This window comes from Pongo pygmaeus, chromosome 8 (assembly GCF_028885625.2).
Source record: "Pongo pygmaeus isolate AG05252 chromosome 8, NHGRI_mPonPyg2-v2.0_pri, whole genome shotgun sequence".
Taxonomy (NCBI): domain Eukaryota; kingdom Metazoa; phylum Chordata; class Mammalia; order Primates; family Hominidae; genus Pongo; species Pongo pygmaeus.
Window position 1 is genome coordinate 110,352,777 of NC_072381.2, and position 22,578 is coordinate 110,375,354.

The 22,578-nt window shown below is 37.8% G+C and overlaps 1 protein-coding gene across 1 annotated transcript in view; it reads left to right on the forward strand.

The window, feature by feature from the left end:
- Nucleotides 1–22,578, forward strand: part of SORCS3 (sortilin related VPS10 domain containing receptor 3) — a 631,488-nt gene that overhangs the window by 401,654 nt on the left and 207,256 nt on the right. The window contains exon 5 of the mRNA XM_054436019.2: nt 5,833–5,906. Coding sequence (XP_054291994.1) covers nt 5,833–5,906 — 74 coding nt within the window. The remainder of the gene's footprint in view (nt 1–5,832; nt 5,907–22,578) is intronic.

Genomic DNA, 22,578 nt, shown 5'->3' on the forward strand with positions numbered 1-22,578 from the left:
ACAAAGCCCCATGAACTTGGTGACTTGAAGCAACAGAAATATATTATGTCACAGCTCTGGAGGCTAGAATTCCAAAATCAAGATGTTGGAAGGTGGGGACTATGCTCCCTCTGAAACATTTAGGGGAAACCTTCCTTGCCTTTTTCTAGCTTCTGGTGGTTGCTGGTTTAGAAAACATGTCTTAAGCCATCCTTGGCTTGTAGATGTGTCACTCTAATCCTCCATCTTCTCATGGAGTTCTCCTTGTGTGTCTTTACATAGGATTCCCTGCCTGCCTGTCTACTTATGAGCCTACATTTCTCCTTATGAGGACACCAGTCATATTGGATTAGGGCCCACCGTAACACCCTCATTTTAACTTGATTACATCTGCAAAAAATTATTTCCAAGTAAGGTCACATTCTGAGATGCTGGGGGCTGGGACTTTAATATATCTTTCTTGAGGGACACAAATTCAACCCATAAGAATGCCTGTGACTCTCCTATGATCTCATATTATTCTTTGAACAGGCTTTCTGGGTACAGTCTTTTGTTCTTCCTGTGGAATATTCTATTGATTAAATTGCCTCTTTAGTTCTTCAGCTATCAGATGCTTTTCTCTGGCAGGCCAATGTAATTAGGGAACTAATAATGGAATCAATAAGGAAAAGAATACGTTCTTTCATATTTTCCGGCTGTTCCAGTGATTCATTTAGTCTTCGCTCTGTGTTTGTTGCTGCTGAATTTGTGCTTGTTAAGAGATATGTGGCCATGACATACAGTGGAAAGAAGGGAAAGGAGAGGATCTCGATTGGTCTCTGGTAATGTCCAGGAGGGACATCTTTGCTGGGAGAGGGTATCATGTGGCAGGATATGGAAGAGAACATGGAAACAAGGAAAGTTTTTAAAGATGTTTATTGTTTGGAAAACACACTTTATTTTAATGTTGCATGAAACATGTTGAGTTGAAGCCATGCAGGACTGTATAAACATCCTGTGAGCTGATGCATTGCCTGTCTAAGGAAGGATTCAACACTAACTGTGATAATTTCTGGGACATTGTCCTATTTTTGGAAAATTCAATATTGCTTTATCTAATTCCAATTTCCTCATGAAAAAAATAGAACTTTAATTCATGGCCTTTTAAAAGGTATTTTGAGAGATAAATATACACATGGTAATTAGAAATTTACTGTAACAAAAATATAAATAGAATAAAATGTAGGCTTAAGTTACTATTGAAATATAATACATATTTATTGTTCAAACATCTAAAAATGATGGAAACTTCAAAAATATATAAATTACCTGTAATCTCACAATTCAGAGGTGACCACTGCTAAAATTTTGGCATATTTCCTTCTAATATGTTTCAAGTTTTTGTAATACTTTAACATCGATATCAATAAATGCATGTTTTATAACATATTTTTAAATTAATAATGTCATGAGAATTTTAATATTCTTAAATAATCTTCTAAAACTTACTATTAAATGTTGACATATGTGTTTTATTTCTATTTTAATGTTAGACCTATAATTTTGTAATCACAAAAGTAATATTTATTTATAATAATTTAAAGAAATCTAGAGGACAAAAAGAAGAACGTACTAATTGCCCACAGTCTTGCCATTGCAGAGATAACTAGTATCAATACCAAGGCATACTTTGCATGGCAGTATAATTGCATGCATTTCTGTTTCCACTGATCGTGGCATTTTTGACCTTTGTAACCCTAGCTCTTAGTTCAGTTCCTAGAGCGTAGTAGTTGTTTGATACACTTTTAGTGACTGAATGAATAAGTGAGTAAATGAAGAAGTAGATGTGTAAGTGGAGAGGTTTTCGAGATCCAACTCGTGGTAGAATAAAATATGTTTCAGACTCAGCAACTTACTGCAGATTGAGAGACAAGGTAGCTAACTCAAAGCCCTTAATGAATAGGAGCCTGCTCTTTCTGTTCATCTCAATCAGCCTCCAGGCAGATAATTCAATTTAATTTTTTTCCATCAGTCAAACTGAAGAGCTGAAAAAGCAAAACCAGAGATAGGCAAGGCAGGAGGTGAAACAGGCCTGAGTGAGGAAATCAGCAGTGGCTCTCTCGCTCTTTTTTTTTTTTTTTTGAGAGGAGTCTTGCTCTGTCACCCAGGCTGGAGTGCAGTGGCGTGATCTTGGCTCACTGCAGCCTCTGCCTCCCAGGTTCAAGCAATTCTCCTGCCTCAGCCTCCCCAGTAGCTGGGACTACAAGCACTTGCTGCCATGCCAAGCTAATTTTTGTATTTTTAGTAAAGATGGGGTTTCACCACGTTGGCCAGGATGGTCTTGATCTCCTGACCTTGGGATCCACCTGCTTCGGCCTCCCAAAGTGCTGGGATTATAGGCATGAGCCACCGCGCCCAGGTTCTTGCTCTCTTTATGTTAGAAACAGCGTGAGAGGACAGGACCCATGCTGCTCTCAAGGGTGACCCAGCAAGATCTCTGCCACCACCAGGTCGTCCATGATGGAACTGATGATTTCTCTGAGGATGGAGACTCTAACAGTGTCAGTGTGACCCTCATGGTTTTTACGTGGCCTGTTTCAAGTGTTTGCAGCAGAGGAAGACACAATCATGTTGGGTTTTGTTGAAAGAATTTGGTACTTTGCTATGTTTGGAATCAGGGCTGGCAGATTGTGAACTTTGTGTTATAGAAAGTTCCATCCAAAGTCTCTTTTATATTTAATTGGAAAACATGTCTTAAGCCTAAGCATCTGTCCCTCAGGTACCTGCCATAGGAAGGAGAGTGATCCATTTTTTAAAACCCTACATGAAAAACTTAGTCTTTGCAATAAAATATATGGATGTATTCTTCCCAATGGGATGGTCTGGTCCTTAAAAACCTGCTGCTTTTCCCCACCTCTCAATATAAGTATACATACAGATAGATATAGAAATATCCACAAATAGATGGGCAGAGAGATAGAAAGCGGGGCAGAGGGATAGAAAGAGAGACAGGGAGATGGAAGGACAGACAGACAAACAGTCTTCACTGCTTTTGGCCAGCAACAGTCATCATATCCCTTCTTTTTCTTAAAGGTGCTCATAGAGCTAACCTCGAACACTAGGCCATATTGGCACCTTTGCTCCTGTTGTCTCAAGGCCTGGCTCAAAACATATTTTTCCAGGAGGTCTCATTGTTCAATTTCTACCCCGGTTAATCTTTCCCATCTGTCAACCTCTAGAGCTTTAGCCCTTGCCCCAATTTTCCCTTTGACATGGTGTGTCTGTAAGTGTATGTGAAGATCAGGGAGAAGCTACTCTGTTTGCTTCCTGAACAATTGAATGGGGTTTTGTGTACTATGTAATTTAGTGGTTGTAGAGCTTTGTAGTGTTTTATTCACCAAGTTGGTGAATAAAGAAAGTGACTAGAGGGTGGTAAGATATTTCCTGCATGCATAATTGAATATATATTGTAGTTAGTACTTACCCATGTGCTGAGAGCCCAGTTTAGATAAATACTGTGAGAGTTACTGTAAAGTTACTATGGTATAGTAGAAACTTGTGATCAGCCAAATCATGTATATATTTTCTGTATAGTTGATGTAGTCACTTTGCAGCACCAAACATCAGTACCTTCATCTATAAAATGAATATGCTAAATATATATATTTAGCATATATAAATATATATATTTGTATATATATTTAGCATATTCATTTTATATATATTTTTAACATATATATAAGAAATGTATAAATATATATGTGTGTATATATGTATGTATATATATATTTATATATATATAAAATGGGTTCAAGAGCTTTTATTTTCAGAGCTTGCAACAGTTGGTTAGCAATGCTAGTTAAGCTGATATAATCTGAAGGCCATCCAACCTTTCTCTTTAGGCTCTCGACCAACAGAATCTCTTTCTTGCAAACAGGATCATAGACCAATTGGGATCTGTCTCAATGTGTGTGTGGGAAGAGGTCCTCTCCCCCACAGTTTTCCCAACAAATTGTTTTATAACCAAATGCAACTCAAACCTATAACACAGCTACTAGTCAGCTGTATATATCTGACAACATTACAGGCTATTTTGAGGATTAAAAAAAATATATACACACACACACACATATATATAACTATATGTACATATATAGCTATATATACATATATACCTACATACATACATATTTAATTATATGTGTGTGTATATACATATATAAAACTGTCTCTACTAGACAAAAATAGTTTTATGGCTCCATTGTTCAATAAATATTTGCTGAATTAAATTAAAATGAGTCAAAACTTTTCTGAGCCCCACAAAACTTTTTTGAGATTACTGGAAGTTTATACAAAAAATTATTTCTGTATGAGTTGTAAGATTATCGACTTAGAACTTTCCAGATGGCGAAGTTATCCAAGTGTGGTATGCTGGAAAGAACATCCCTATAGGAGAGCAGATATTGGGGATGTGATCACAGGAATATACTTCATGTGCTCCAATTTCTATAAACTTGAGAGCCACTCTGGCTTCCTCAATGTTCCCATCTGTAAAAGTTTTTGGGAAAAACGTAAGGATGGTGGAATTCTCATGATAAACTTGGGTCATGATTCCATGGAAGGAGACTTGAGCCAGGCATCAGAAAACTTAAATCCTAGTTTCTTTGACCAAGACTTATCTTCTCCAAGATTAAGTTTTGTTAATTGTGGAATAGGAGGTTTATGTTCTCACCTGTTAGAGGTGTTTATGTTCTCACATGGCATTGTAAAACTACTGATGCACAAAGGTGACTAAGGCATGATCCCTGCCCCCTTATGGCTCACAGTCTAGCAGGGTAGAGACATGCCAATCAGCAATGGATTACTATGAACAGCTTCTTAGAGACAGGCAGTAAATACAGTGGTGGCACTGTGGAAGCTTAGTAACTAACTCCACCTGGGCAGATGGCAGAATGCTTAAGAGCAGGGATTTAAGTTAGTAATAACTGCCCTACCTTCCTTTCAGGATTGTTGTAAGGCTCAAATATATATGAAAGAACAACACGGTAGAATTATTATTATTATCATTATTATTATTATTCCATTGGCAGTTAGAATCAGATATTTTACTTCTAGACTTTCAATTTAAAATATACCCAATACTCCTAGTTAGTCACTTATAGGGATGCTGGCTTATCCCTAAGGTGTTATAAAGGGGTCAGACTCTACATTCAAAAAATAAGCGAACATGGAATAATAAGAAGAGTGGCCTAGCCTTGCCATCTTGCAAAAACATAGGAGTGTGAATGAGCCTGGTCTTTTTGGTGACATTGAAGAGCTCCATTTCATTTAGATAATCTATAGAGCAGTAAGAAATGAAAGTAAAAGCACAATATTTTGCATGTAATATTGGCTCATATATCAGCTGATGAGCATTTTTATATGTAGTCTCATTTTTCCTGGGAGCACAGAATCTGCCTCTTCTTGTCTACATGACTCTCAGAGTGTCCTGCGTGTAAGAATTGTATAATAAATAGTTTTTAAATAAGTGTTGCTGAATTGTTTTAATTGGAGCCAGAGTCTACATGGAATTTGAAGAAAAAAGAAGACATCATTTTATTTACTCCTAATGGAGACAGTGATGGCCATCAAAAGTGTATTTATACTCTGCTCAAAAGTATCAGTTGATTGGATGTATATTGAGAACCTGCGTAATGCTAGAAGATACCATGATAAGCATGGCACAGTCATATTTGTACCTTTTTATCTGGATAAAATAAATGCCTACTTGGGTGTGTTGGGCACTCTGGTGTTGGGATGGTGCAGGGAAAACATCTGTATTCATGCCCAGCAGTGGTTCCTTGAGACTTACATTCTCACTTCATTGTTTTGCAGCTCTACAGCTCCATGGACTTTGGAAGACGGTGGCAACTCATGCATGAACGCATCACACCCAACAGGTTTTACTGGTAAGCCCTATCCACACACTCATTACTTCTTAGATAAAGAATTATCAAACAGCGTAGCACTCTAGACAGCTCTGGACAGTTGCAGCTCTTGCAGACAAATGTGTTCCAGTCCTTTGCTACACAGAGTGATTTGTAGAATAGCAGCATGAGCATCACCTGGGGACTTGTTAGAAATGCAGAATCTCAGGCCCTATTAAGACTTATGAAACTGGGATTTGCATTTAACATGATCCTTTGCTGACTCATGTGCACATGAAAGTTTGAGAGGCACTGGGCTTAAAGAGCTCTGTGAGAAGGGTCATGATCCGGTGCTCTTTGCTATGTACTAACCCCCTCTTTTTGGAAAAGTGCATATATTTTATGTACGTATTCTAAAAAGCAGTATTTTCCCAAAATGTAGTCTGGAGAACAGCAGTTCCACAAAATGCTTCTTCTTTCATAAGAGTTTCTGTGGTCAAATAAATTCAGGTTATGATAATTCAATTTTATACTCCTGGAAACTCAGGATTCATGTTATGATATTAAAGACTCTGGAGAAGCGCTGAATGAAGAATTCTGCCTAACTTGAAGTCACTGATTCCCAAACTTATTTAACTACAGAATCCTTTTCTCGTGTCACATGTGATAAATCCTTAAGAACTACCTCTGTGGGGCATATTTTGAAAAACCTTTTATGGGAATGAATACGTTTCAAATGGAAAATAAGCCCTTCCTCCTAATCAGGAAGTGTTTTATTAATTAGTATTCCTTTATGCATGTATACTATTTTTATCTTGGTTGTAACAAGTTTTGTACAAATTTGCCTTTTACACTTGCCTGCTATAACGTGAAAATGCTTCTTACTTTTATCTTGCTTTCATTTTAGCAGAAGTGATGGCTAAAGGAAGGGAGATTAAGAGGCATACACTAAAGTATATAGAATGTTTAATTATATGCTTAATGAAAAAAAAAGGGTTTGGTTAGGCACAGTGGTTCATGTCTGTAATCTCAGTACTTTGAGAGGCTGAGGTGGGAGGATTGCTTGAGGCCAGAAGTTCAAGACCAGCCTGGTCATTATAGTGATACCCTGTCTCTACAAATAAATAAAAGATGAGCTGGCCATCATGGCATGCCCCTGTAGTCCCAGCTACTCAGGAGGCTGAGATGCAGGGATCACTTGAGCTCAGGAGTTCAAGGCTGCAGTGTACTGTAGCTTGGGTGACAGAGATTAGGCCACTGCCATCATAGAGATTAGGCCACTGTACTCTAGCTTGGGTGAAGAGCGAGACTCTGTCTCAAAAAAAAATTTTGTTGGAAGTTGTACTCATTCCGTATCTCTTTTAAATATCTTATGAACACTGCCTTAAAAACTCATGTGATAGCCGTTTATGCCTTACACAACTTAGGGATGCAGTGTGTTTGTGTTGAGGATGGTGGTGACAAATACCTTGTATATACACACATTCATACCAACATCTTTAGAAGCAATGGCTTCAACCCATTCCCTCTGCATCCACAAAACTATGTTCAGATTTTAAAATGAAGATTGCCTAAGCATTCTATGAAAAATCAACTTTATTTTTGTTGTTGTTTTTTGTTGTTTTGTTCTTTGTACATGGTTCAGAGTAGTTGGTAGAGAAAAGGGAGTTGGCAGTATTGCTCTTGACTCAACACCTGGACTATCTCCAGCATATTTGCCCCTTACAGGCCTACTAGTATTTCATCTATAGCTGTTATTGCAACTATTATTTTGCCTGTATTTGGAACTATGGAGGTTTTCAATAGACTAAGGCAGAAAAAGGAAATATTTGTTTTTCTGCTATTTCACTTATGGAACTACAGCCTTTGCTGAGCTGAGATAGTCCAGTTTCTCAGTATGCCACCACTCAGAAGTCCAGAATTCAAAAAATAAAAATAAAAATAAAAGAAAACGAAAGAAAGAGCCCTCTGCTGTTTCTGGAACAAACTCTTGAGACGATAAGGCAGTTGGCCAACTAGAAAGTCAGGTTAGTAGAGGAGGAAAGCACACTGGGCTAGATGAGCCGTGCCATTGTGTCTGAATGAAATTAAGTGCATAAGAAGCAACATTTTCCTATATTTTGCAAAGAGCAAGAGGAGAAGGTTCCAGCTGCTGTCATCCACTCTCTTCCTTTATGCAGTAAAAAAGAACAAGTCCCTAGGTCCTGATAATTGTGTTTTGTCTCTTCTCCACTCTGTCCTTCTTTCATATATGCTCCCAAGGGGAAATATAAAAGTTTATGCCTGTGCTGGCTAGTCAAGTGGTAGTTTTGAATATTCCATTTTTGTAATGATCACTTCTCCATTTCTGATATATAATTACCGCGATTATTCTTTTAGGTGTCATGTGAGTCATGGCAAAAGAGCTTATTTTACATAGACATTTTTTTTAATCCAAAGACAGAATTCAGGGTTTTCTAAAGCTCTAAACTGCTTATATTGAAGAGATATGGTTTTTATAGGTTAGGGATGTAAATATTAACTTGTTATCTCCTTGAGAAAAGACAAAATATGCATTTCTCTGAGTATAGAACAAACCTTGGCTTAAGTGGGACCTATTTAACCTATGGTTCCCTCATCCATCTAATGGGAACAGTATTTTTGTTGTCAATTTCATAAAGTTATTGAAAGGAGCAGATGTATCAAGTGGACACTTGGTGATTTCACTTCTCCATTGATTTAAGTACTATGTTTATTACCAGTCCTCAAGAACATGTCACGTAAGTGAATTGTCATTTTGCTGGACACAAATGTGAATCTCATGTATGGTAAGGCCGATGCCCATGGGCATGTGATAACAACTGAATGGGTCTGATTTATTGCCAAGAATCCACATCTCAGCGGAACATTATTGTTCTCTACTTTTTGTTGAGTCATAATTCTTATAATTCTTATGAAGTGATCAACCAAAACAAAACAATAACATGCATGAAAATGATTTCTTTGGGAGAGAGGGTGTAGAGGGAAGATGTGTTGAGGATGGTTGGGGGAACGTTGAGCGGAAAGCAGGCGTGGTAAAAACAAGACATTGAAATGAGAGATGATGTTAAAAAGACTTTTAACTTGTGGTCTGTAGACAAATAGAGTGAACATGAGATTCAGAAGAAATATTACAAATAACAATATTTGATTGTTTTGATTCACAGCTTTGCTCCTGTGACCCTGCACAAATATTGTTATTTATAAGCTGCACATTTGCAAGTGTCTAAAGGATAGATCCTTCATGAGTGTCCGGTTTCTTCTCCCATGCTACTCTCAGTTGTTGGCAAGTAGCAGATTAGAGGGGGATTTGTGCAGAAGAACACTGTGCTCCAGAAGTGATTTCTGATGAGGACACAACAGAAAGAATGAACCCCGTGCATGTCTCTTTTCTGTTCTGTCATCTACAGTGATGATTGTTGTAATGGTTGTGAAAGTACATTGGAAATTGTAAGGAGTTACCATTATTATCCCCTTCTTCATTAGTGCCCCACCCTGCTTGTGGGTTAGGCAGAGCATGGAATATAATATTCATTAGCATCAATACTAAGAGCTTCATCTGGAAATATTTTTATGAATTCTGGATGTTCTAATCCAATCAAGATAGGTCACCTAGGAATCTTACACCATGGAGTGACTCAGCCATCAATCTCATGCCATAGGAAGAAAGACAACTGACATGAACATTCCTTCTTTATATGTGACCCTTCCATTCACTTAATACCTGGTCACCAGGTAATCACCAGGGCTGTCTAATGCTCCCCCAACTTTTTTAAGCTCAGCTGCTTCAGAAATTATAATTTGCATGGAGAGTACATAAATGGAGTAAGTGTCCTTAACATATTCCCTTCATTCTTCCTAGGCTCTGCTATGGCAGAGTTGTTGTCATGGGGGAAAAGCTTTTCGGTTTTTTTTTTTTAATATTTTAAAAAATATATCCTACTGAGCTACAAATGAATAGTATTCCACTCTTCCCTTGGGAGATATTTAACAGGCAGGCATATTCTGCAGTGGGAAGATTTTTTTTTCTTTTGCACATCCAATGTGAATACTTGTTGTGATTCACAGCTTTTCTGCTTTGGCTCTGCACTCTCCCAACATGCTGAGCCTCTTTGGGCATCTTTTCCAATGAAGTCACAGGTGTTCTAGGCCTTCCAGAATTCTCTGTATAACTAGAATGACCTCAAAGTGCCTCTGGTCTCTGATGGCATTCACTTGTATGGTATCCTAAAATAAGGAAGGAATGTCTCCAATGCATCCTCTTTACTGATTTCCCTCCTCCCCTCCTTAATTATTCTCTCTCTTGAAAGAATTAGGTCCCTTGTTTGTCCCTCTTCTTTATCATTGCTGCAGGAAATTGTACTGATAAAGTAATGTACTCTAAGGTATCAGGAACTTCAATTCTTACCCCTTTTCTGAGATATTTGGATTGCAACATGGACTGGCTGGAGCATTAGGAAACCTTTAAGAAGACAACAGACATACTAGAAGTTCTGTATCAGGCCATGTTAGGCGATGCAGGGAATGTATATCTTGAAGACTGCTGTATCCACTATGATGCTTGGTTTAGGATGAAAAGTGGCTGGTGTGTAAAGGTAGATAGGTTGGGCTCTAGGTCTTTATTGTACTTTACTTAAGGCCGGCTTACACACTATGGGTTTCTAGTGATGTTTGTGCCAGCAGCTTCTCATCTGCTTTTTCAGAAAGGCCATGAGGGAAGGGAGGACGAATGGAAAAACAAAGTGTGTCCCTCCTGGTGTGTGTAGACAGGAGGTCCTAGGGAAGTGCCCTTTAAAAGAGACACATGAAAAAATGCTTATCATCACTGGCCATCAGAGAAATGCAAATCAAAACCACAATGAGATACCATCTCACAGCAGTTAGAATGGCGATCAGTAAAAAGTCAGGAAACAACAGGTGCTGGAGAGGATGTGGAGAAATAGGAACACTTTTACACTGTTGGTGGGACTGTAAACTATTTCAACCATTGTGGAAGTCAGTGTGATGATCCCTCAGGGATCTAGAACTAGAAATACCATTTGACCCAGCAATCCCATTACTGGGTATATACCCAAAGGATTATAAATCATGCTCCTATAAAGACACATGCACATGTATGTTTATTGCGGCACTATTCACAATAGCAAAGACTTGGAACCAACCCAAATGTCCAACAATGATAGACTGGATTAAGAAAATGTGGCACATATACACCACAGAATACTATGCAGCCATAAAAAATGATGAGTTCTTGTCCTTTGTAGGGACATGGATGAAACTGGAAGATATCATTCTCAGCAAACTATCTCAAGGACAAAAAACCAAACACCACATGTTCTCACTCATAGGTGGGAATTGAACAATGAGAACACATGGACACAGGAAGGGGAACATCACACACTGGGGCCTGTTGTGGGGTGGGGAAAGGGGGGAGAGATAGCATTAGGAGATATACCTAATGTTAAATGACGAGTTACTGGGTGCAGCACACCAACATGGCACATGTATACATATGTAACTAACCTGCACCTTGTGCACATGTACCCTAAAACTTAAAGTATAATAAAAAGAAAAAGAGAAAGTGGCAATAACGAAAAAGAAGACAGACTAAAAACCCTTTCATGACAGTCTTTCCTTTCCAATCTTTCATGTTTTTAGTTTTCCAAGCCTCTTTTTGTATGCATATGTTCTTTTATATGTAGCCTAATTATATACAGGTGTGTATAATCTGCCTTTCTCTTCTTAATGTTCTATCCTTACAATTTTTGTGTCATTATAAAATCTTTATAACCATTTTTAATTTGTGCAATATCTTATTACACAAAGATACGTGCTTTATTGCTGTTTTATTTTTATCAGACATTGAAAATTTTCACATTTTCGATGATCATAAGTAATGGTTTTATTGACATTTGTATGCATAGGTCTTTAATATGAAGAATTATTTTCTTTGAACGGTGTTTTAAGTAGCCCAAATAAAGACTTGACTGCATTTTTTTTCAGTCTCAACAGTGTCACATTTCAATAACAAGACCCCAATTCAACACTAAAAGTATTTCAGCAAAGTAGCTTTTTACTGAACCTTTTCTTGAAGAGGGTTACAAAGAAGCGTTACATCAACCAACACACGAGTCTTCCTAAAACTCCTCTGTTTGTATCTGCCCTGACCATTATGGAAGTTACTTTCTCATCCTCTCCTTCCCTTTCACGGACTCTAAAACTTTTCTGTCACAGTGATTTATTGTCCACAGTCCATCCCCTTCCAGAACTCCCCTTACACCCACACACTTCTCTCCAAGTATCATAGCTTTTCTTATGTAAAACAATCTACCCTCTCTCCTTAACCCTCCATCTATCACCCTCACCCACCCCAGAAATTAAATGTAATATCCCTTAGGTCCACATTCCTTACAACATGGAGGAGGGAGAATTGGTAATAGTTAGGGTTTAATATTAGTTAAGGTTTAGTATTTTTGGTTCAATCACTACTATAAGAAGAAGTTTATCATATCAAAATATACACATTTTGAACAATGAAATCATGTCCTTTGCAGCAAAATGGGTGGAGCTAGAGGCCATAATTCTAAGTGAATTAACATAGGAACAGAAGACCAAATACCACATGTTCTCACTTATAAGCAGGAGCTAAACCTTGGATATGGACATAAAGGTGGGAACAATAGACAATGGAGACTACCAGAAGGGTGCGAGGGAGGCAAGGGCTGAATAACTACCTATTGGGTACTATGCTTACTACCTGGGTGACAGGTTCAGTCATATCTCAAATTTCAGCATCACACAATATACCTTTGTAGGAAACCTGCACATGTACCCATTGATTCTAAAATAAAAGTTGACATTAAAAATAAATAGAACACTAGAAAAACTATGTATGTATATATGTGTATATTTGTATGTGTATATACATACATACACACACACACACACACACACACATTTTGAACATCTTAAAACCTGTCATTCAAAATATTACCCGGGTTCTGTTGTGTATTCCCACCTGTAACATATGGCAGTATCAGTCTATTTAGTTAATATTTACTTCTTCCTTTTGGGAGACAGCCCCCAAGTGGGCTCCACTGATCTCTGCTTTCTGGAAATCCTGCCAGTCTATAGTGTTCTCTTCTTGAGTATAGACTGGATTAGTGACTTGCTTCTAGTGAATGGAATATGGCAGAGGTAATGAGTTTTTTTGAGGAGTACGTTACCAAAAGGCAATGTTTTCATCTTGGGTGCATTCTCATGCTTACTTGCTCAAAGCAAGCTACCATGTTGTTAGCTGCCTTATTGAGAGCCCCATGTGTCAAGGAATGGAGGGAGATCTCCAGCCAAAAGCCAGTGAGAAACTAATGGCCTGACAGCTTAGTTCTAATGCGGAAATGAATCCTATCAACAGTCATATGAGCGAGTTCAAAAGCAGATCCTTCTCCAGTCAAGCCTTCATATGAGACTTCAGCCCTGGAAAACACTTTGATAGAAGCCTTGTAAGAGACTTCCTCAGGCAGAGGCACCCAGCTAAGTTGTGCCTGGATTCCTGACCAACAGAAACAGTGAGACAATACGTATTTGTTGTTTTTAGCTCCTAAGTTTTGTAGTAATCTGTTATACAGAATTATTAAGAGATAACCAATATGCTTTTCTCTGATCCTTATTCTTTGCTTGTTTATTTTAGAACATAAGGTTCTACTTCTGTCTACATGTAGCCTCCTGTCTACATACAACTACTTCTGTCTTGGACTACTTCCTCTGTTTTCTCTTCATTGGTATCAACCTTAGATATTTCATTTTGCCCATTGTTTTGGTGTGTCCTTGAAATAGAAAAATATCACCATGTTCTGGTATTCCTGACACCTATGCCCAGACTCTATGGGATTTTACAGTTGATCAACAAACCTCAGAGCCCTATCCTCAACCTGAGTGAGGCTTACTTAATATCATAAGATTGCCTGACTTTGTTATACTTTATTATTTTATAGTTTGATGGCAGGATTGCATTTTCTAAGAATATTGTTTATTGTAAATATCTCTGTGTGTACATATACACACACAAGTCATGTATGTACATGCTCATTTAGAGAAGTGTTAATTTCATTAGTACTAATACTTCACTAGAAGTACTAATATAAATCACATTGTCTAGATTTTAGACACCCGTGTCAGCCTAATAGCAGCTGTGGGTGGAGGATGAAGGGCAGAAAGCAGGAAGTGAAAACTGGGGATGGTTACCTTGAGATAATGTGGTTGGAGTGAATACTCTTGCACCTCTTCCCTGAATTTAAGCTCTATAGATCTCACCTGTTCTGGAATATATCCTATAATTTGCTTCAAAAGTGGGCTCCTTCTATTCATTTAGGAACTTCTTTTGACCCTGGACCATGGTTCTTAAAAAGTCAGCTGCCAAGTCATTCTTAGGCTATTAATATATTATCCATGACAGAACCAGAGTTAAGGAACAGACAGAATGGCTTGAGATGGCTTCCTGGAAAATCAAGATCTTTTCAAACAAAGTTAACATTATGGGCTGAATTTTTGAAGCTGCCTCTAAATGTACATCTACAATTTTGCAAACAGAGTCATTTGCAATCTCAAGTAATGGGATTTAGGCATTGACCTGATATAAGGGATCAGATTTTAAGGCTATTGCAAACCAGTGTATGCCACAAATAATATTTAATTCAGCTCTCCTTTACGTTTTTAAAATGGTGCAGCAATTTAAAAATACATTACATTCGAAATAATACATGCAAGGTCAGGAGGGGAAATGTGAAAGCTCAGCTTGCAAGCAGAAATCAGTTTCTACTTTGCTAATGGGGGCTACCCATGCTGTATGTCTGGTTGCATCTTGGCTGTGGAAGAGCTGTCTTAATGCTAAGACTAAAATGCAGTGTTCTTATGGTGCACGTGGTAGGTAGCCATGGCATTGAGCAAGACAGAATGGTCAACTCTTTGGAAGAAGTCAAGACATGCCGGACTCTTGATGATTATGCCGGAATCTTGATGATTGAGTACATGTGAGTTATGTGAGGTAGGAGGCATATGTAACTAATGACTTCTTTGCTATGAAAAGTGGGAGTCATGTTTGGTCCTGCCTTGGGAGATCTGAAAAGATTTGTATGCATTAAACATGGAATTCAAAGACAGCCACATCCACTCACCTAATCCAGTGTAGCAAAAATTCCAGAGTGCACATGGAAACACCGGAAACACTGTTGTTTTCTCTTTCTCTGGCTTTGTGGCCAGTGATTCCTTAGTTAGAGGCACATGGCTTCCAAATACTTATTCCACCCAGATGATTCTGCAAAGGGCATGAGAAATACTCATTTTGCTCAGAAACAGTGAAATCTAACTTTATTTTCACTCACTGATAATAAACTTGCAGAGGGGAGCAAACTTTACTTTTGTCACAGTGGGTGAGATTTCAGGGCCTTATTGTTCTATGAGGGTGGTGGGTCAGAAAAGCCCCCACATAAAGAGACTTTGACTACTGCCATCTTCCTGGAACTCAGATTGCCTTCAGTACTTGCATGTTACATTAAAAAATGGGGAGAGTTGAATAGGTTGGTGGTGATGAGTTGTTCACTTCCATGAGCAGGAATAGGAGAATTGGAGGGCTAGGGAGAGGCCTAGAGAGAGAAGAGGTCGATGTTGAGCTCAGCGCCCAAGGAGAAAGTACCAAATTGCAGGCTTGGAGGCTGTTTAAAATCCAGGTTGGATACTTGGTTGCATGGAGGAGAAACCATCCTTTCTTCCCTGTTGAGGAAATCTGTTATTGTTCTGTTCCAGTTTGGTCTGGGGCTGTGCATTAGTCAGTGCTGGCTGCCAAAACAAAATACCACAGACGGGTTCCAGGCTTAAGCAACAGAAATTTGCAGTTCTGGAATCTGGAAGTGTGCGATCAGGGTGCCAGCATGGTTGGTTTCTGGTGAGGGCCCTCTTCCAGGTTGCAGATGGCCACTTTCTGGATGTATCATCCCATGGTAGAGAGAGAGAGGGCAAGCTCTCTGGTGCACTTTCTTGTAAGGGCACTAATCACATTATGGGAGCCCCACCCTCATCCAAACCTAATCACTTCCCAAAGGCCTTATCTTCAGATGCCATCAGTTTGGAGGTTAGAGCTTCAACATATTTTTTTTTGGAGAGATACAATTCAGTCCATAGCAGGATGTAAAACAGGGAACAACTTTGGAAGGAATGCAAAATTTCTAGAGACACTTCCACCAAGAGGTGTCCTGGAGCAGAAGTGGCTAGGGCTTGTGGGGGAAGTGGAGAGGCAATGCCAGAAATACAAATGTATTGTTTAAAAGACACAGACACACACTAGCCATTTTTTTTTCTGGTTGGAAACACAGTATATCTCATAATCATTCAAGGGAAGGCAAGAAAATAATTACCTATAATTTTACTGCCCAGAAAATACCTCTTAAAAAATCAAGTATGTCTTCATAGCCTTTTTTCCCATTATAATATAGTATAATTTTAAACATATATTTAAATTTTTATCATTCAGATCATATTGTTGATAAAATTTTATATCTTTTAAAAATGAAATTGAACATTCTCCTGTGCCATCCTCTACTCTTTCTAAACATTTTAAAGCTTGTATTGAATTGTATTCTAATCTATGGATATATAATAAATGTAATCATTCTTTTGTTATTTGATATTTATCTTCTGAAATTTTACTATTAAAGTAAGCATTATAATGTTGTTTTAGAAACATTTAAGTAATTATTTGTTCAAGTTCTGATTATTATGATTTTTTTAGGATAGACTACCACACTATATATATAAAAATATTGTCATGTCAAATCCAAAGAGTTTACACCTGTTTCCACTACAACTAAAATACTATTTCACTATACCGCATAAAAATTTAATTTAAAGAAGTAATCCATTTTAATGTGCAAAAATGGGTTTTCCTTGTTTTAATTTGCATTTCTTATCAGACCAGTGAGTTTAGACATGCTTTCGTGTATTTATTAACCATTGTATTTTCTTTTATATGACCATCTGTTTTTGTTTCTTCTTTATTATGGGTTCTTTATATTGTCTCTCATTTTGTTTCAATATTATACCGTTTATTCTTTGGCTTTTAATTATACTTTTAAGTATACTTTATACTTACAAAAATTTATGTTATCGACTCTTTCATTTTCCCTTTATAATGTTTTTTATTACTTTATGTTTATCAAACACCCATAGCCTGTGATCATGTAAATACAATTTTTTTATTTGAAATGCTGCCTTATTCAATCATATATATTAGATATTAGATATATATAAAAGACATAAAAATATTTAGCATTTTCCAACAATATATTTTAGAAATCTCATATTAATAGTTATCTTTTTCATCTAGTGACTATATAACAATTTAATCATTTTAATAATTTAATAATTTTTCATGCTAATGGATATTTTTAAGATTTATAGGATTTCTATTTTTTTTAAAGTAAAATGAAATGCAGTGAACATCTTTTCACTTAATTCTGTGCCCATATTTTGGACTGGTTTCCTCTGACGGTTTTTTACATAAGATAAACTCTGGTCAGAGGTTAGGAGCCCTCGAGGTCTCAAGGTTGGTGGCATTTTGCAGCTTTTGTTTTACTGGATTGGTCAGTCTTCTGTGCCCTGTGGTCAGAACACATTGTGTTTAATTGTTGTTTATAACACGATAGAGTGTCTGGCTGGGTAAGTCTCCTCTCTGCAAAATACAACAAAATAAAACAAAAATAGAACTCTTCTTTTTCAAAATATTCTTGGCTTATTTTACTTATTGATTCATCCAAATGAATTTAGAATCATCTTGTCATGTTTCAAAATATCTTCCTCCCCATAAAGCAACTAATTAGGCTATTGATTAGAATCGCAGCAAAGCTATACATTCATTTGAAAATAATGGAATTTTTTTCAATATCCAGTTTTGATTATTGGCCACATGGTTTGTCTCTCTTTTTATTCCATTCTGTGCGTTCCTTTGTAAAGTTTTCTTCGTATTAGCCCTATATGTTTTCAATTAATGTTATTCTTATGAATGTTCAGTTTTGGTGCTATTGTAAGTAAAGATATGTTGCACACAGCATCTCTCTTCAGATTGGCATGACTGAACAGGGTAACTTTGAGATACATATGTAATTTGCCTAAGGACACATATAGTTGCTAGTTGGTACCCTTAAATTCTTCAGACTACAAAGAAAATATGCTTTATAAACTTCAAGTTATTAGAAAAGTGTGATGTGAGTAAGGATAAACACCTACGGGGATATTTGGGATCTAAAGAAAAAGCTCTGCCCTTAATAGTTATGTGGCTTTTGGCAGTTGCATTTAACCTTTGTGACCAGTGCTCCACCAGTCAGAAAGGATACCAGATGCTACATCCTGCCTTTCCCTCCTGGCTGAATGTCATTCTTGTTAGCCTGGAGCACAGTAAGTGCTTAATAAATACCAACCAGCTATAAAATTAGTAATAAAACAGCTTATAATAAGAGGAGATAATTGGAATAAATGACTATCCTTGTTAATTTGGTAACAAATGGCACATAGCATCACTTTGAAACTAAGCGAGTTAGAAAGCATCTGCACTTTTTTTCAACATTCAAATCCCATTGCCTCATAGTCAGAGTTCATATTTCTGACCTGTTTTTCCAGCAATCAGCATATGGCTTATTATTATACTTGCTAAAACTACTATTTTTAGAGGAAAAATATTTCTGGCTTGATGTTAACAAAATTAAATAAAATTCAAAAGTCCTCAAACTAAAGATTGTGTTGTATCAGATCATATGTACTTTAGCAGATGTGATGCAGATGTTGAGACAAATTATTGCACGTCTCAGAGGGACCATGGTCAGAAATGGAAAGCACCAAAAGAGTATTGAAGGAAGTGTTAGGACTGCTCAGAAGGTAAAGGTCTCACATCATCCTGGTGTTCCCAGAAAAGGGTTCCTGGAGGAGATAGGATGGAAGAATCTTGAAGAATGGTTTGAATTGGCAAGTAAGAAAGTGAAACAGATCCTTCTGGAAGGAAGAACAATTGGATCAAAGCTGAGGTCATATGTCTGGAGAGTAGTTAGTTGATCCGCTAGAATAGGGTTTCTCAACCTCTATGTTTTTGACATTTTGGGCTGGATAATTGTCATTTGCTTTCTAAGATGTTGACCAGATCCCTGGTTTCTACTCAGTGAGTGCCTTCTGCACCCCTCTAGTTGTGCAGAATGTTCTCTGAGGCACAAAATATTTTGCCCCGCACTCCCAGCAACTGTGTTAGGAAAAAAAAGTGCATTGAGGAGCAATGAGAAATAAAGCAGGGATATAGACCAGATTCAGATTGTGAAGCACCGCACATGCCAGATAAGTGGTTTGGACTTGTCTATCTTGGTAATAGAGGACATTCATCTTTTGTGAAAGAGAATGGCATGATATTCATGTTTTATGAAGATTTATTAACATTTGGCACTTTCTTGTGATGCTTAAGTGCATTTATATGCAACTATCTGTCAATAGATGAGCTACTGACTTATGATAGATGCAAATCTTCTAAAGCATCCTGATCTCAAGTTCCATTCTCCGGTGAAAAATTATACAGTTGTACACTTTAAATGCATGTACCAAATGTACATTTTTTGAAACCATACATTTTTGTTTAATTGAAAACAGCATTAAACATTTTTAAAAACTAAACTGAAGATAATCATTTTAACACAATACTTTCTTCCTTTCTTGCCCTCTTTTAAGTTTTGTAACATGAAAATAATTTCTCACAAAATTTCAGTTAGATTGTATGACTATTTTACATCTTCTAAAAAAACTTACACCTAACATTAACAGTTTGCTGCACATGTACATAGTATTCATAAGGATCATTTTGGTAGTGGCAGAATATTCCACTGAATTGATATACTGTCATTTATACTAAAGAGTTATAGAAAAGTTAGAGTGGGAAGACCCATGAGAGATTATCTGGTCTAGTGATTTCTCCAACAGTGCTCTTAGGAGCCTTATGGGTAGTCTGATGCATTGCCTAAGGGACTACATTAGGTATAGAGAAGGCTTGGGATGATTAGTGATCAAGTTCTTACACCCTTCATTTTTGCTCCAGCCAGAAGTACTCAGATTCTTAATTAGTTTTATATATTGGACTTCTGTATAAGTTTTTTTTTTTAATGACAGAAGACCATTCATTAAAGAAGCAAATGAAAATATTTAGAAAATCATTGATCTAGAATGGTCTTTTCATTTAACACAAGCTACATATGGGTATAATAGTCTCCAGGTTATCTTTCCTTAGTGCCTACACCACCTTGAAGTGTCTAATTCCATAGTGTAGACACTGCTTGAATGGTTAAAGTCTTTGCTAAACTACCCAAACCATTGTTTTAGGAGGATGCCACCTGGTGACCCATTGCTCTATCAGTGGGCTCACCCTGATTTCGTGAGAAGATAACTGGCCACACTCACATGGACATGATTTTGGCAAGTTTGGTGCTAATGCATTGGATTGGAAGAAATAGACCCCTTCATTTACTTGGTGACGAATGGCATTGAGGATCATCCACTCCCACCCTAGCCTGTTTTGTTCTCAAAGAGATGCCTAAAATAGATTCTTCAAGCAATTAGTCTTTTTCGGCTGTCAGTGTATTGCTTGTCAAAGGCACTGGCCTTCTTCCTCTGTACATGTCTGTATTTCTGAATGTAGTGTATTCTACCATTTCAATCCTCTTTACTTGCAAATACAATGAGGGACAAAATTCTCATTTAGGAATCCTGAAATCTTTCCAAATCAGGACACATTCTCTCCTTTTAGGCATCTCACCTGCTTCTGCTGTTTGAAAAGACAATCTGGATGATGGATTAAGGGCTTGTCCCACCTCCTGTCATCTCCCCGCTGGACAGCCATGTCATATTCAGACATTCTCCAACCTTTTCCCCTAACAGTGTGTTGAAGAGAGCTGTCAAGTAATTTGGGCAGAAGTGTGCACAATGGAGGCAGAGAGAGATGGAACCCCTGGGGGATCCCAGCTCTGCAGACTTAGCATTTTGGATGGATGCAAGGAGACAGAAGCATTGAAAAGGTCAGACCCTGGAACCAGTCTGATCTATAAAAGGCACCACAGTGTGCAATAATTGCCAAGGAATGGGCTAAAAACACTGGGGGATTTAAAATGGGATGGCCTTGCGCTTCTCCAAGTGACACTGGGAATGAGAGGTCTGAGATCCCATCCTGCTTCCTAACATTTCTTGACATTGCTATCTTCATTTAACCAGTGTCATGGAAAGATGTGACAGTGAAATAGAACAAATGGAGTTGGGTTATATGACTGTCTTCCGCTTTTAAAGAAAGGGAGATTTAGAATATGAGTTACATTATTGAGGGAAACATACCTTCATCCATTTTTTTAAATGAGATTTGTTAGGATTTTTCCAGAGCTGAAAGAAACTCAACAGGTTAGGGAGAAGAAAACAGTTCGTGGACTCTGAAGTGTAATGGAAAGAGCATTGGAGTAGGGGACAGGACTTCTGGTTGCTAATTCTACTCCTGCCACTGGGCAGCCAGGCCTTGGGGCACTAGTAGGATTTCTCTGGCTTTCTGCATCCTCATCTGTAAAATTCAAAGGGGTGATGACCAAGGGAGAACCGGCAGTGAATACCTGAGGTGCTTGCTAAAAATGCAGACTCTAGATAGAAGGAATAAATGCAATGTTCAATAGAATAGAGTAGAATAACTATACTTAAAAAAATATATTGTACTTGGGTGAGGGATGCCCTAAATATCCTCAGTCACTATGCATCATATACATGTAAAAATTGTGTACCCCACACTTTGCACAAATAAAAAGAAATTTTAAAAACGCCGATAGATTCTTTGGCGCCACCTGGAAATCCCTGATCTGGATCTCTGGACCTGGGCCTCAGGAATCTCCATCTGAACAAGCTCTCCTGGCAATGCCTTTGTACACTAGATTTTGAGAACCAGAGGAGGTAGTTAAGAGGTCGTTTTGAAAACCAGGGAGACAAATTAGTGGAGTCCCAGGTGTTCCCCTTTGAGTAGTACAAACTGGTTTCCCCTTATCAAAAACCCCCTCCTTTCTCCACCATGCTTGAAATACACAGCGGAAAGGGTTGTTCCAACCAATGAAGACATTGCCACCTCCAGGCATCTTTTCAAAATACATACACTCACTGCTAAATGAGATAATATACTTTAGTGTGCTTTGCAGGCTGCAAAGAATCTTTAAAATGCTTCGTAACTGTAAAATGCTTTATTGTTTTAGTCTTTATTAAAATAATGCCTGTAGTTTTTATTAACATTATGACATGAATGAGGTTACTGATTTTATCTATGCCTGTTTAGATGTACTTAGGAATTCCATTGAAAAGACACTTTTGAGTCCCCACTCTTTGAACGGTGTATACATACAAAGGGATATGAAGGACAGTAGGTAGGGGTTGTTCCAATTTCTGACTCTCTCTAAGGTAATAAATTATGCATTCAAGCCCATTGCCATGTGACTCTCAGTGTTTTTCCACTGTATGCAGTGTGCACTTCCCCAATCCCTTGGCTTGGGCTCATCCATGTGACTTGCTTTGGCTGAGTTTAGCAAATGTGACATAAGCGGAAGCTCTGTCATTGCACTGTAGCTGTGGCCCCTCACCCCAGGCCCCATCATGAACCCACAGA